Source organism: Equus przewalskii, chromosome 20 (genome assembly GCF_037783145.1).
Source record: "Equus przewalskii isolate Varuska chromosome 20, EquPr2, whole genome shotgun sequence".
Classification (NCBI taxonomy): Eukaryota; Metazoa; Chordata; class Mammalia; order Perissodactyla; family Equidae; genus Equus; species Equus przewalskii.
This window is the reverse complement of record NC_091850.1, coordinates 29,146,100-29,162,218: the sequence shown is the minus strand read 5'-3', so window position 1 is coordinate 29,162,218 and position 16,119 is coordinate 29,146,100. Positions and strand designations below refer to the sequence as shown.

General features: G+C 41.0%; 1 protein-coding gene across 2 annotated transcripts in view; it reads right to left on the bottom strand.

The window, feature by feature from the left end:
- Positions 1 to 4,915, bottom strand: part of LOC103545445 (UDP-glucuronosyltransferase 3A1-like) — a 28,462-nt gene extending 23,547 nt beyond the window's left edge. Inside the window, exons 1-2 of one of the 2 annotated variants that reach the window (XM_008512102.2) lie at positions 4,646 to 4,915; positions 2,204 to 2,305 (exon numbers count right to left, since the gene is read on the bottom strand). In XM_008512102.2, coding sequence (XP_008510324.2) covers positions 2,204 to 2,305; positions 4,646 to 4,739 — 196 coding nt within the window. In that variant the 5' untranslated portion in view covers positions 4,740 to 4,915. The remainder of the gene's footprint in view (positions 1 to 2,203; positions 2,306 to 4,645) is intronic. The other variant, XM_070587022.1, reaches the window with a different exon arrangement.
- Between the last annotated feature and the right edge of the window lie 11,204 nt (positions 4,916 to 16,119).

Genomic DNA, 16,119 nt, shown 5'->3' with positions numbered 1-16,119 from the left:
GCAGAGTTCTTAGCATCTGCTTTTCTACTAACAGTCTGTTCAATGCAGTCTAGGCTTTTTCTATCCTCCTCCTCAATATCCCATAAGCCTCTACCTATAACCCAATTGTGATTCCAGACATCTGTTGGAGCACTAGTACAAGCGAGTATTAGAGACCTTTGCTACCTCAGTGCCGTGATGTAATTTATTTATTGAAGCTGTAAATGAATAAATGAGATGGGGAAGTGTGTCCAAACCAGGAGTTAATGAATGGTTCAAATATTTCAACACACTGAAATTGGCATCAGGTCAGAAAAAATAACCCAATCATGTGTTTTCCTTATTTGCAGACATTAGCCATGCTATACAGCTGAAGTGAAGGACGTATATGCTGTTTCAAAGCCTCAGAAATGCCTATGAAAGGGGAATAGTGAAAGAAACTATAGACACTTAAGCCTGGAACTTGAGGATAAAACAAAAGGGCTCCAGGAACTCCCTGAGTTGTTTATAGATTTTGACGTACAGATGTTTGTTAAAGGGATAGAAGGTCTGTAGCTTTCAGTAGTTTCTCAGAGTACATGGGAGCTACCAAAACTATGGTTCAATCCAAAATTTTAATTTAATGCTTTAATTAAATTTAGTTACAATTTTTCAGGTTGAAATAATTACACCAAAAGTTAATACACTGCAGCTATTTAATCAGATCTGCTGTGAAGGCAGGTGCTAAAGGATACGTATGTATACGATGTTTAGTGAAGAATACAGAACCTAAACTAGAAGGTGATTAAAATGGTTTTAAGTAGGGACTCAGGCAGATATTGTACACTGGTGTTCATAGCATCATTATTCACAATATCCAAAAGGGGGAAACAACCAAATGTCCACTGACAGATGAATGGATAAATAAAATGTAGTATATACATACAATGGAATGTTATTCATCCTTAAAAAGGAAACAATTCTGATACAAGCTGCAACCTGGATGAACCCAAAGACATTATGTGCTAAGTGAAATAAGACATTATGGCTAAGTGAAATAAGCTAGACAGAAAAGGACAAATTTTGGCTGATTCTGCTTGTATGAGGTATCGAGAATAGGCAAATTGTTAGAGAAATAAAGTAGAATAGTGGTTATCAGGGCCTGGGGGCAGCGGGTAATGGGGAGTTATTGTTCACAAGGTACAGAGTTCCAGTTTGTAATGATGAAAAATTTCTGGAGATGGGTGGCGGTGATGTGATGGTTGCACAGCAATGTGAATGTACCTAAAATCACTAAACTGTGCACAAAAATGAACAAAATGGTCAATTTTATGTCATGGATATTTTACCACAATAAAAAATAAAATGAATTTTTCACAAAAAAAAATTGTTTTGAAGTAATCTGTGCAATAACAAAGTCTGGAGTCACCTTCAAGTTTTATAATTTCTCAAAATGTGGGTTCCCAAAAATGCAGCTTAATGTTGGATTCTTCTTTTGAAAAATCAAAGCCTAAGAAACACTACAGATTGAGCAATCCAGAGCTTAAAGTCCTAAATCCACGCAACACTGTTATTAGCCTGCCTGTGACCTTGAGTTAAGCAATTCAGTTCTCTGACCTGCCATTCCCTTGTCCCTCAGCAGAGAAAAGTTGATAAGATTTATGAGCCCATTTTAGCTAAACTTCTTGGGATTCAATGACTCAGTTGGGAATCTCTAAATCGCTGTGCCCAAACTCATGGGCAGTCACTGACTTTTCAGGAAAACACCACCATCTCAGTGATAGATTCTGATCTTAGCTGCATAAATAAGGAACTCACTGAGAAAGCTTGCTTAACTTTCAGATATCAAAGAGGAGAACTTAATCTATGCTAAAGAAAAAGAAAAGGGATCCTTACCTACTAGGAACTTTATTTATGGCTGAATACATCTGTTTATCATATTTCCAGGCATGTTATAAGGAAGTATTTACCAAATAATCCGTAAAAAGGTGCTGAGGATTGCTTGGATGGAGTAGAAGCCCAAGTAAGGGAGGAAAATACGGGACCACAGAGTGTGGAGTCCTGGTTGATAGAGTCCATAAGTATTCCAGCACATTACAGAAACACACATGCATTCAGGGACACACTTTTTTCATTCTTTCAACCAAATAGATTTTAAAAACTATTTGAAAAACCTTTCTATGCAAAAAGCCTTGTTGTTCTTTGCCTGGAGTAGAAGAAATCAAGAATTAGAGAGAAAAGATACCTGCTAGCAATAAATTTGCTCTCTGAAGAAGCACAGTGACATTATGACCATGATCTTGAAGAATCTGAGACACTCGATCCATTAGTAGATGATGGCTTCCACCTAGGAACAATGCACAACTTCATTTTTGTAATGATGACAACAGAGGTTCTGAGGTTGATAGGGTGGTAAATCCAGGACAGGAGGGGTTGGGAAATAGAAAGTTGATGGTGAGTAGAGAAAGATAAACTTCATCAGTCATTCTCTCCCTATCAATCTGTGTACACCCTAGCCCACTCCCCCAGACCCTGCTGGTCCTCATCCTTGACCTGTGGCAAACCTCCATCCAAGGTCCCCTCTGGTGACTCTGGTCTCCATGTCAATGTGATGAGCTTCTTGGTGTTCAGGCCTTAAGGAGTTCCTGATCCCAAGGTGCATGCTGTATTTTAGCTGGGGCAATATGGGACATCATGTCCTGAAGAAATAACTGCTCTGGAGGAAATTTGGGCACAGTGCTGTGCATGAGTGTGAAGGATCCTAAAGGACAATCAATCACAGCTATTTTTGAGTCCTTCTCTTTGGGAATTTATGAAAGCGTAGGAGCAAGAAATATGGGAGCTTGAATGTGAGTCCAAGAAGCAGTCATTGGAGCAGAAGGACATGGAGCCACTACTTAGACCTCAAATCCTTGAGATTCAAATGTTTTTGGCAGAACTTTTCTCAGCTTGGCCTCAATTGTGCAGAACTTCAAACTAAGATATTCTGGATACTTGGGGGGCCCGTGGAGTGGGCTTGCATCATCCTATATGCATGAAGACTGAGATATCACCCACCCTGGGACAATGCTGGGATCATAATTAAAGAGAAGCTTGATAGCCAGGGGAGGTACAAGTCTATCACACTAATGTCGTCTCTTGAATCCTGCTCCAGCATGGGGCCTTTGCTTGAATCTAAGGATCTCAGCAGCAGAGAAAGTCAGATCAGGAGAAAAGTTAATGGCAAACGCCAAGAGTTTGGAGACAGGGGTATGGGGAGTGGGGTGCTACAGAAATGGTGTGTAGTTTTTCACACCCAGACTTGCATATTCTGAAGTACCAGGGGAGGTATAAAGTACAAATGTCCCACATCTCATAACCAGTTTTTAATCAATATTAGACCTGGGAGCCAGGAAGAGGGTATGACCCCACATGCATCCCATCATGGAGGGTCTTGATGAGCCCCAGTGCATTCTGGGACAGAGAAGAGGCTTCCATCACCTCACAAACCACACCAGCTCCCTCTCAGAATCGGAGGCAGGAGAACAGCATGCTTTCAAGAGGTGAACAAGCTCTTTTGCTTCATCATTGTTACCAATTAGACAGGATAAAGAAAAAATTTCTAATGGTGTTACAGGGTTTCTTAAAGAGTGATTATTACTACTTCCCACTGAAAAGTGGTGAGAGTGAGAGCTGTGGAAAGGATGGTCTTGAGCTAAGAAACACTGAGTAAATTCATGGTGTTCAAGCGATTAGGGAGCTCTGGTGTGATCTTGAAAATGCACCTCACTTCACCAACCCTTAGTTTCCTGCTGAAGAAAACATAGTGGGAGCTGCATTAGATAATTTATGGTTCCTTCCATCTTTAAGATCCCCTGATTCTCAGTGACCTAACAGGGATCTAAGACAGCCCACTGTGGGTTGAAATAAAGCTCTGGGAAATTCCATACTATGATGAACACTTCATCATGATATATTTTTTCATTCATTTTCTATTACATTTGGTGCAAAAGTAAAGGAATAAAACTGAGGCCACAAAAATGCAGAATTAATGGTTCCACGAGTCCTTCAAACACTTCCAGCAGCACAGGTGAAAGAAAGAGGGGGCCAGGAGAAACATGAATGTGCAGAGTCCACTCTTCAGCCCTGGTCAGTTCTCCAGGTTTCCCCCTGATGAAACCAGTCCACCCTCCTAACTGTCATTGGAATATCTTCCCTGCTCCGCCTTGGCTCCTATGCAGCTCAGAAAATTAGTGCTGCTGCCCCAGGAGCAGCTTTCCCCTGCAGCCTCCAAGGGTCTGAAAACACTAACCACAGTCCATACTGGCAACTGCCCGCACCCCTAGAAGGTTAGAAGGAAACTCTGAATGGCCAAGCGGCAGCCTGGAGGAGGTGGCCTGGGTCTCCTGCACTGGGCTGAATCTTAAACTTCTGGTCCCAGCCCTGCTTATAGGGAGAAGGTCCTGAGCAAGAAGAGAGAGGAGAGTATTTCTGTTTTTCCAGAACTATCTTCTCCACCTCAGTGGTGGAAGAAGCCCATCTCTGCCTCCACAAACAACACCCACCCTTCATCCTCCAGCCAGGGAAACAAACCCTCCCAGTCTGGAAAACCACATGCAATGACTCTCTGACCTACGGCTGTTTGCCTAATCCCTGTCACGGGTGCCTGGGACACTCCTGTCTCTGGATTATTTGACCAAGCACTCACCCACCAAGGACAGAGTCAGGATTTTGCCTGCCTCTGAGAGCAGGAGCCCAGGCAGAAGGGAGCAGATGAGAAGCAATGCCTGCAGCCTCGCCATGCTCGCTCCTGTGATGGAGCCCGGTGGCCTACTCCAGGGAAAGGGACCCGTGTGGGCCCTAGACACCTGGTTCACAGGCGGTAAAGGATTGGCACTGGCTGGGAGCTTGGGGGAAGAGAGGGGACGGATCACACCTGTCTCTCTTCTCTCCGTCCCCTCCTCCTCTTCTTCCGCTCCTCCCTAGGCTCCTCTCCATTGGCCATTCTGCCCTCACCCTCCTGCCCATGGGCAGTGGGAAGGAGGGGTTAGTGAGCTGATCCTTAACCCCTCTCTGTCCAGGTAATCACGACACTCTCTGCATAGAAAATGCTCGGAATCAGGAATGTAGAGACCTTAGGAAATCACGTGGATGGCAGCTCCACCTCAAAGTGACTCGACCTATCTCAGTTTATGGACCCTTCCCAAACTTATAGTAGCCAGCCTCCAGTTGAACCGTTCTAATTACCTCACATTGCCATCTCCATGCCCCATTTCCCTAGGGACCTGCTTTAAATCTCTTCTAGTGTCCCAAACTCAAGGGACACTACTCCCTGGAAATAGTGTCTACTCCCTGGGAGTACTTTGTTTCTACTCTCTGGAACCAAAGCCCCAAGGGAAACCGACCTACCATTCCTGCTTTATATCTCTGAGGGCCTCTTTTATGTTTTATTTTTTTTAGTTTTTATTATTTTATTGAGGTCACATTGGTTTATAAAATTAGATAAATTTCTTTGTGTTTCGATTTCTGTTTTGGCTGCATCTTGTTCACCACCAAAAGTCTAGTTTCCATCTGTCACTGTATATATGTGTCCCTTTACCCATTCCACCCTGATCCCACTCCTAGAAACCACCAATCTGTTCTCTTTATCTTTGTGTTTTTTATTTGGCTATCTTTCACATACCAGTAAAATGATACAGTATTTGTCAAAATTTTACTGCCTGACAATTTGCTTAGTGTAATATCCTCAAGGTCCCTCCATGTTGTTGCAAATGGCATGATTTTGTCTTTTTTATGGCTGAGTAGTATTCCATTGTATAAATATACCACATCTTCTTTATCCATTCATCCATTGATGGGCAGTTGAGTTGCTTCCAAATCTTGACTATTGTGAGTTAATGCTGCAATGAACATAGGGGTGCATATATTTTATCCAATTAGTGTTTCCTGCTCTTTGCATACATACCCAGAAGTGAAATATCTGGAACATATGGTATTTCCTAATTTAACTTTTTGAGGAATCTCCATACTGTTTTCCATACTGGCTGCACCAGTGTGCATTCCCATCAGCAGTGATGAGGATTCTGTTTTCTCCACATCCTTTCCAACACTTGGTATTTCTTGTCTTGTTAATTACAGCCATTCTGAAGTGTATGAGAAGAAGTTTTCATTTGTGTTTCCTTGATAATTACTGATGTTAAAAATCTTTCTATATGCCTGTTGGCCATTTGTACATCTTTGGAAAACTGTCTGTTCAAATCCTCTCACATTTTTTGATTGGGTTGTTCATTTTCTTGTTGTTGAGTTGTATAAGTTCTTTATATTTTTGAAACTAATTCCCTGACAGATATATGATTTGCAAGTATTTTCTTGCAGTTGGCAGGTGGTCTTTTTGTTTTGTTGATGGTTTCCTTTGACATTAGGAGCTTTTTAGTTTGATGTGGTCCCATTTTTTTTTTTCTACTCTTTCCTTTGCCTGAGGAGACATGGTATTCAAAATGATACTGCTAAGACAAGTGTCAAAGAATGTACTGCCTATGTTAGCTTCTAGGCATTTTATGGTTTCAGGTCTTACAATCAAGTCTTTAACCCACTTAGAGTTAATTTTTGTGTGTGATGTAAGATAAAGGTCTACTTTCATTCTTTTGCATGTGGCTGTTCAGATTTCCCAACACCATTTATTGAAGAGACTTTCCTTTCTCCATTTTGTGTTCTTGGCTCCTTTGTTGAAGACTAGGATCCATAGATATGTAGGTTTATTTCTGGGCTCTCAATTCCATTCTGTTTACCTATGTGTCTGTTTTCCTGCCAATACCACATGTTTTGATTACTATAGCTTTTAGTATATTTTGAAACCAGAGAGTGTGACACCTCCAGCTTTGTTCATTTTTCTCAGGATTGCTTTGGCTGTTTTGACTTTTTGTTGTTTCATATAAATTTTAGGATTCTTTGTTCTGTTTCAATGAAAAATGTCTTTGGGGTTCTGATTGAGATTGCATTAAATCTGTAGATTGTTTTAGGCAATATGCAGATTTTAACTATGTTTATTCCTCTAATACATGAGCATAGAATATCATTCCATTTCTTTATGTCTTCTACAGTTTCTTTCAATATTGTCTTATAGTTTTCAGTGTGTAGGTCTATCAGCTACTTGGTTAAATTTATTCCTCGGTATTTTATTCTCTTTGCTGCAATTGTAAATGGGATTATATTCTTGATTTCTCTTTCTGCTAGTTCCTTGTTAGTGTATCAAAATGCAACTGAATGTGCCCAAATAAACTAGAAAAAGAAGAACAAAGCCCCCAAATCAGCAGAAGTAAGGAAATGATAAAAATCAGAGCAGAAATAAATGAAACAGAGACTAAAAAACAATAGAAAAGATCAATGAAACTAAGAGTTGGTTCTTTGAGAAGATAAACCAAACTGACAAACTCTTAGCCAAACTCACTATGAAAAAAAGAGAGAAGGCTCAAATAAATAAAATCAGAAACCAAAGAGGATAAATTACAATAGATAGCACCTAAATACAAAGGATTGTAAGAGAATACTATGGAAAGCTAAATGCCAAGAACTTGGATAAACATAGAAGAAATAGATAAATTCTTAGAATCATACAACTTCATAAAACTGAATCAAGAAGAAATAGAAAATCTGAAAAGACCAATCACAAGTAAAGAGACTGAAATAGTAACCAAAACCCTCTCAAAAACGACAGCTCAGGATCAGATGACTTCTCTAATGAATTCTACCAAACATGCAAAGAAGGTTTAATACCTATCCTCTCAAACTCTCTCTAAAAATTGAAGAGGATGAGCTGCTTCCTTACTCATTTTACAAGGCCAACATTACCCTGATGCCAAAACCAGATAAGGGCAACCCAAAAAGGAAAATACTTGCCAATATCACTGATAAACATAAATGCAAATATCCTCAACAAGTCATTAGCAAATCAAATGTAACAGTATGTAAAAAGAATAATACACCAGGATCAAGTGGAATTTATTCCAGGGATGCAGGGATGGTTCAACATCCACAAGTCAGTCAACGAGATATACCACACTAACAAAATGAAGAATGAAAATCACATGATCATCTCAATAGACATAGAGAAAGAATTTGACAACATTTGACATCCGTTTGTGATAAAAACTGTCAATAAAATCAGTGTAGAAGCAAAGTACCTCAGCATAATAAAGGCCGTATATGACAAACCCACAGCCAATATCATACTCAACGGTGGAAAATTAAAAGCTATTCCTCTAAAAATAGGAGCAGGCAAGGATGCCCACTCTCACAACTCTTATTCAACATTGGAAGTCCTAGCCAGAGTAATTAGGCAAGACAAAGAAATAAAGAGGACCCAAATAAGAAAAGAAGAAGTAAAACTGTCACTATTTGCAGATGACATCATTCTATACATAGAAAACTCTGAAGAATCCACCAAAAAACTATTAGAAATAATTAACAAATACAGCAAAGTTGCAGGATACAAAGGCTGAGGGCTTCTTAAGGAGATAATTTATTCATGAAGAGGAGCTAGAGTCCCAGCTCTGGAAGTCCAGGTATTTACCCAGAGTACTGAACCTCTGAAGCTGAAACTACAATTCTGAAAAAGCATCATAAAATGGGATTGGGGGTCTTCCACAGTCTCCTTAGGGACAAGGTGAGAACATCTTATAATTCTGCCCCCTTGCAACGCCAGCCCTGGGAAGGTGATGGCGTGCAAACCCCAGAAATCATCTTTGCCTTTTCTATCCTCAACACAAGACCGGCTTTAGAAAAGTTTTTCAGTGCAACTCTAAAACAGGCAGAGAAAAGACTTGGACTTAAGACATGAAAACTTAAAACTCCTAGAAGAAAACCTAGGTACTAACTTCCTTGAAATTAGTCCTGGTGATGATTTTTTGGACAAGACACCAAAAGCAAAGGCAACAAATGCAAAAATAATCAGGTGGGACTGCATCAACTCAAAAGCGTCTGCACAGTAAAGGAAGCCACCAACAAAATAAAAAGGGCACCGACCAAATGGGAGAACATAGTTGCAAATCGTATATCTGTTAAGGGGTTAATATGCAAAATATGTAAAGAATTCATACTACTCAAGAGCAAAAACCAAATAATCCAATTAAAAAATGGGCAGAGGATCTGAAGAGACATTTTTCCAAAGAAGGCATAGAGATGGCCAATGGATACATGAAAATGTACTCCATATCACTAATCATCTGGGAAGTGTAAATCAAAACCAAAACCACAATGAGGTAAAAAGAATCACTCTTTCATTCATGTTCCCATTCACAACATAGTGAATGATATACACATCCAGATGTGTATATACAGATGTAGATATCCACAGATATGCAGAATTGTACAGAAATAATCTACAATGACAGTCTCATTAATGTCTGGCTTTTGTGTTTGGCGATGGGCTTAGAGGTTTCCATTGTCTTACTTTCTAGTTTCCTGTTGTGCCACAATTACCCAACTTTATCCCTGGTTCTCATTTCTTTTTTCATCATCAATATCCAAAGAGTGCCTCCCTTCTTCCCTTTCACCCTTGTCTCCCTCAGCAATGTAGGCTTTTCAATACAGTTACCTTGTTTCCCTCATGTTTTCTGGTCCCTTTCCTGTTGTCAAAGCTTTGATCTACCAGGACTCTTTTTCGGAATTTTCATATAGTAGTATATAGTAGTATAGATTTTCTTTTGCTAGGCTATGTCTTGGCTCATTTTGGGGCCCTCTGTGGCCCTTTCGTTTTTCTGGAATATTTTTCTGGACTCATTAGATCTCCATGAAGCTTTGTAGCAGGAGTTCAAGAAATAACTCTGCTAAAATCTGATGATGAATTTTCTACTTATGGGAAGAAGTGGGCTTTATTTGCTCTTTGTATTATCTTCATAGTGTGTATGGCGTTGATTTACATGTAGTTTATGGAGGGCCATGGATGAGAAAAGTCCCTGTGGCATACTCCATTTCCTCCGTCTTGATGCCTACTCCAGCATTTTATAAACCTTAACGCCAGACAAAGGGGAGGAAGTTGGCAAAGAGTAGGGTAGGCTTAACTAGGGAACCATATGCATGAATGTTCAGGTTGATTCTAGCACTTATTTATAAGTCTAAAGCCCCCATTCTCCTGCAAATATGGGGACATTTTGATGTTGATATTTACCCCCTGGTCACTAGGGCAAAGTCTTTTGCACAGAAGATTTCAGAGCCATGCTCATTGAAAAGAGAATCCATTTGCAAAGCACATTTTCAACAAAACACAAAACTGAGTGGCTTTCAGCCATATACCACTTAAGGCTTAGTGCCCAGTGGTTTCTGACAATAGTCCCTTGAGGGACAGCACCCAGTCCACTCTGTGCTGTCCTTGGGATCAACAGTCACAATTTCATTCTCCCTTCTCAGCTGCACAGGAATCGAGGGCTGGGGCTCCATGGTGGAGATCATCCCCTCCCTGTGGTCTCATCACACTTAGAAAGTCACTGAGACCAACTCTGGGCCAGGTGCTTCCTCAGGCCCAGCCAGAGACCATAACCAAGAGACAAAGTTCTTATTTTATATCAAAACTAAAATTGATGCTTTAGTGTATAAATATAGATCAGGACAAAATACCCAAATCCAGAAAATTCTACTTTGCCAGGTTAAGTACTGTGGAGGGGTTTTTTGGCCATTTGCCCTCTGCTTCAGACACTACATGTTGGTTAATCCAAAACTCACTTCCAACTCTCTTTGTCCTCTCCAGCTGCTAATGCAAAGGTTTTCCAAGGTTCTCTTATAGTCTTGAAGAGCCAGGTGACACAATTCTGGGCACTGAGGACAGAAGTCTCCTGGCTGGGTGGAGGGGGGAATGCAATTCTGTGAAAACTTTTACTCTCCTGAACAAAGGGACATATGTAGCTCATACCACCCCTTCTCTTTTTGTTCTCCTTGAAACGTGGACTAGATATGTGAAGCTGGGCAGCCATCTTACAACCATGAGTTAATGGGCAAGAATTGTAAACACATTCTTCTTGACCTGTAGAACTACTGAAACAATGACAGTTGCTGCTTACTTGCCATCTACTTTTTATGTAGGAAAAATAACCCTCCTTTTGTGTAAGCCAATGACAGTAAAATTGTGATTTTCAATTTTTTTCTCAACTATGTCTAACAAGACTTTAGTAAGAATACATTTTAAATTGACTTCCAAAATTTCTCATCGTAAGTTAAATAATTGAGTAGGACGTCATTTCCGCTGCATTGTAAATGTTGTGGTCTTAAAGTAAACAGTTATGTCACTCTGGTCAATTGATGCAGTGGCTTGTAAATGTCTCCACAGTTTGATACTTACCATCGTCCCTTCCTGACATAGATAAGTCAGCTCCTCATTGTCAATTGGAAGCCTTCTATCATTCCATTTTCTCCTTGAATTATTATTTTTATTCCACCTTCCCCAGAGAATTTAATTCTACTTTATATATGCTTATGCTTGAAAGAATTGTATTGAGCATTCTATTATAACCTTAAGTGGCAAAAACATGTATTGAAATTGAAATTAATATTTCTATTTCCGATATCAATAAGGCTCAAAGAGTTGAATATGTTCACCAGGTTATCACTCTAACTTTTAATAATTGAATTAAATTACTAAAAGAAACATAACATATTCCAATTTGATTAATAATTATCTAACACAAAATACGCATCTCTCAATGAGATAAGGGGCTGTTTTTCAGTGCTTTTAAAATTAACTATTGCGTCTATAGCTAAATATTATCTACCTCTGGAATGGGATGGGTTTATATCAATAGCTCTTAATTATGTAAACACTGAAAACATTATTCATATCAGTAAGTAGCATGAGTATAGGACATTTGTTATGACCATCTTGAAAACGATGTGCCTCAACTCTGAACACTTCCAGAACGCAATGCCAAAAATCTCATAGCAATCCATCAGCACAAGTTACTTTTAATGGTCTAACAGCTGAAAGTCACAGTTTTTTCCTGGTTTTTGTTAAAAACAAAGAATTGCCAATCATTTTAATGACAAAGTGTTCTTGCTCAGTTATTACATTTCAAACTGTCCATTGGTACCCCTGTTTTTCCACCCTGGGGCAATGCACCACAGTGAGAATAGGCAGGGGGCAAAGCCTTGCATTTCTTTTGTAAAATAAGAGTCAGGAAATTGTGAAAAGTGTGGCAGGAAAGAGACTCTACCACCCAAACGTAGCACATTGTTAGGCAGACCAGTGTTAGGAAACTAGAGTACACACATGTGGAGACTTATTGCCTCCAGATGCTCTGTGCCATGCAGCCCTGGAAAGGTCTTCGTGCACACATTAAGGCACAGAGAGCCCAGGCTGAAGGCCACTGACTTAAGCCCCTCTGCTGATGCGTTCGCTTACCGGTGGGTAATTGATTTCCAATGACAATATCTTTCGTCTGAAACAACATGAAGTTCGCACACAGTCACTAAAGGAATATGAAACAAAAAGCCCAGCTCAATAAAATTCCAGGAGAGAAATTGTAATAAGACGAAGGAGTGGAATGAAATAAACTATTATTTGGTCTTTACGTCTGACTCTCTTTTCTGTTATAATTTATAGGCTTGCTCATTTGTAAAATTTCTACAGAGGACAGACAAAGCTCGCTTCTCAATACCATAAATCAGAAAGGAAGAGTGGTCACTGGGTACCAACCCTTTCTAGGATCTCACCTACAGACAGGGAAGGGGCCCTGTTACCTGGAGGTGTCCACAGCCCTTGTTGTGGAAGCTTCTTTTCTTTGTATTTACCCTACACAAGAGGATCTCTCAAAATTCATCTTGGAGTTTTAATTAGCAAAAAAAGAAACCCAGAGGACAGAATCGTTAGTACAGGTGTTATCTGATTATTACTTATTGTTATCGTGAGATTAAATTTGAAGAAAATTACAGAAAATCCACTCTGGATATATATGTGTCTAAAGTTCTGAATATTTCATTGGAATACTTCTAAAAAATAAATGATTAACTAATTTAAAGGCTGGAATGCAGAAAGGAGCCTCCCTAGGTCTTAGGGACAACAAATGTCCCTAAAACAAAATATCAGAAGAGAATTTCCTAGCTCATCAAACCGTGCTCTGCATGGGTGGGCTTGGAATCTCACTGAGTAGGAGGGGTCCACCAGCCAGGAGCACTATGTGGTAGTGCAGGTTATTCATCCCAAAAAGGTGCCTACAAGAGGAATGAGTGTGGGCTCAAACCAACCCATCTCCACTCCCCAAGCCCTGTGCCTTGGTTGGAGGAGGCAGCAGGTTTTCTTGCTGTCGTCTTAATTTGCACAATGGCTCCCTCTCCATCTGTGGTTGCCCCTGCTGGTGCCTACTTCTCTGGGTTGGGCTGATTAGACACGTCTACCCCATTAAATGGCAGAACCAAAATGAAAGAACTAGGAAAGTATAACACACTTCACCATGGTAGAGTACTGCTGTTCCTGTTTTGCATGTCCATCACTCTGAAAGGTCTGTTTTCCACCTACAGGCAGTTACAGTTGGTGTAAGACTGTTCCTGAGGTCACTGAGTCACAGGGTCACAGGTGGAACAAAACATCAATTCAGCCCCCCCACCTGCCCTCCACATGCGGGCAAGGCTCTAGTTTCCTCCTATTATTCATTGCCCTTTGTTTACATTTCTAACATGTCTCCCCAGCTGGAGATGGGGAACATTTCTTAGACGTTTTCTGCAGCTAGAAGTGGTCACGGGACTCAGGTCTGGTGAATGAGATGTAAGTGGAGTCTTTGGGTGGCTGGAGTGTCTGGGAAATCTCTTTAATGAGGGCTGACTCAGGTGGCAGGGACCTGCTTTATCCACTTTACCCAATTTTCCCTTGTCTTGCCCAAATTTCCAGGTGCTGGCTGGATACAAAAAGACCATCTTGAGAATCCACGGTGACCTTGAGGATGAAATACCCCTGCAGAGGAAGGCAGATCAACCAAACAAGAAATCTGCACTATTGAACACATCTTGGAGCCACTACATCAGCCCTGGACTGCCTGCCTACCTACAAATCTCTTTTACATGAGAAAAACAAAAAGGAAAGAGAAGGAAATCCTAAGCTGTTCAGCCGCTTTTTTTCTGGTTTCAGTTACTGTCGAGTGGATGCAATTCCCAAGAGTCTGTCACATATAGAAAGACTCACTATCAAGGGGCACAAAAGCCCACTTAGTTTGAAAAGAAATGAACTTCTTTCTCATGACTTTATTTTTTTAATGGGAAAATTGAAAGACAGCTCAGTGCTATGAAACACAGAGACCAAAGCCACTTCAGCCCATGACCACCCTGCAGGCTCCACATCTGATCAGCAAGGAAGGACTCTCTGCAGGAACCAAGGCAGGAGCCAGACATGGTCCTGCAAGGGTGGTTCCAACAAGAAGACACATGTGCAGGACATGCTTCCTGAGCTTTGAGAAGTATTTGCAGGAGAAGCAAACAGAAAAGGAAAGAATTAGCAAAGTGCCCATCTTAGATGTTATTCCATGACCAGTGGTGGAGGCAGGAGAGAGGGAAAGTGGCATGGAAGATACTGGCCATAGAGGCTGGAATGGTTCAGGCCCAGTGACTAGAAAAGGTGTGTAATAAGGAAGGTGGCTTCAAGACTTTAAGTCTGAGGGTCACTGGTCCAAATGACCCAGGGACAGAATAAGAGAACAGCCCTTGCTGACTGGCAAAGAAAGAAGACCACAAGAGAAATCTGATCACAGGGAGAAACCAATGAGTAGGAATTTATAGCAAAATTAGCAAGTGTGTATGATGTGGAGAACAGGGAGTGCTAGAACTGGTGGGAGGCTCCCAAGAAATGGTGACACACCCCTCCCAAATACAGCCCTCAAGACTTCTCTTGGCATCAGGCCTTCTTCAGCTTCCTGGTCCCACACAGCCACCTGGCCACCATGCCCAGCAGCTTCCGACAGAGCCACACAGTGCCCAAGGTGACCACCAACAGGAACAGAAGACATCAAGCTGCTGGAAGGCATGGGGCTTGAGATGCCCCACACCCCTTGTCTGGAGGATGTGTTCAGTCCAGCCCACCAATCACCAGGTGTGGGTGAGGGGGTGGGATCTCCTGATGATGCTGGCAGCGACTGCTGCAGATTTGTACCTGTTGGCAGAGGCAGATGTGGGATGTAACTCATGTTGTTTCAGAAGCCTTAGGGACCTTGTATTACACACAGGCACTTTCCACCATAAGCACAAAGGCTCCTTTTCAAGGAAGAGTCATTGGCCTGGCCTTGCCACTGTCTAGCTGGGTCCCCTTGAAAAGTTCCAACTAGTGCCTACATGCAACGATCCATGCTTAGCGCTAAAAGTGCTAAACCATAAAAGAGTGACGAAGTCTCTAAGGACTGGTCTCTACAAGAAGGAGGCTTAAATATACTATAGAAAATTATATAAGATGTAATTTATACAGAGAGAGGGAGACTGACAGAGAGATAGCACATCACTTTGTGCTGGTGTCTTGGTGAGGTGACACATATGACTCTGGAGACTACACCCAGGAGGATATATCTACACTTTCCTGCCCTTCAGAGCATCATGTTGAATGGCACTCCCTCCATGGGCTGAAGCCTGCATATTTACACAGGGCCCCACACTTAGAGCAGTCCTGTGCTTGATTTAACTCTCTGCTGTCACCTTTTTGAAATATTCAAACTTTATAACAAGGGCTCTACCTTCCATATTACATTGGACCCCATAAGTTATGAAGCTGACCCTGATCCACAATGTCTGAGGACCATCCCAGCCCAAATGACGACTCCTTGGGACTAGTGGTTCATGGCCATTTTGGGTCTAGGTCCTTGAAAATCCAATGAAACTTACAAACCCATTCTTGCAAAAGTAAATATTTGCAACACATGAGATATCAAATATATACGAAATTTCTGGGTTTTCTGACCCCTGGAGTTTAACACCTTTTCTATGGCTTAGAATCACAAGTTTTGGGCTGTTTTTCAGTCATTTAACAAGAACTACTTGCAGAACTCCTATGTGCAAGGTAATATGTTAGGTCTTGAGGTCTGATTCAGGATTGTGCACTTGAACTCCAAGTTATTCAGTCCTTCTTAGTTATAACAAAAAATATATGTATTTTTCTCTTCACATGAGATCATTGTGCTGGATAGGAAGTTAATTAAGACACCAAAAGTCTCTTTTGTTGACTCACTT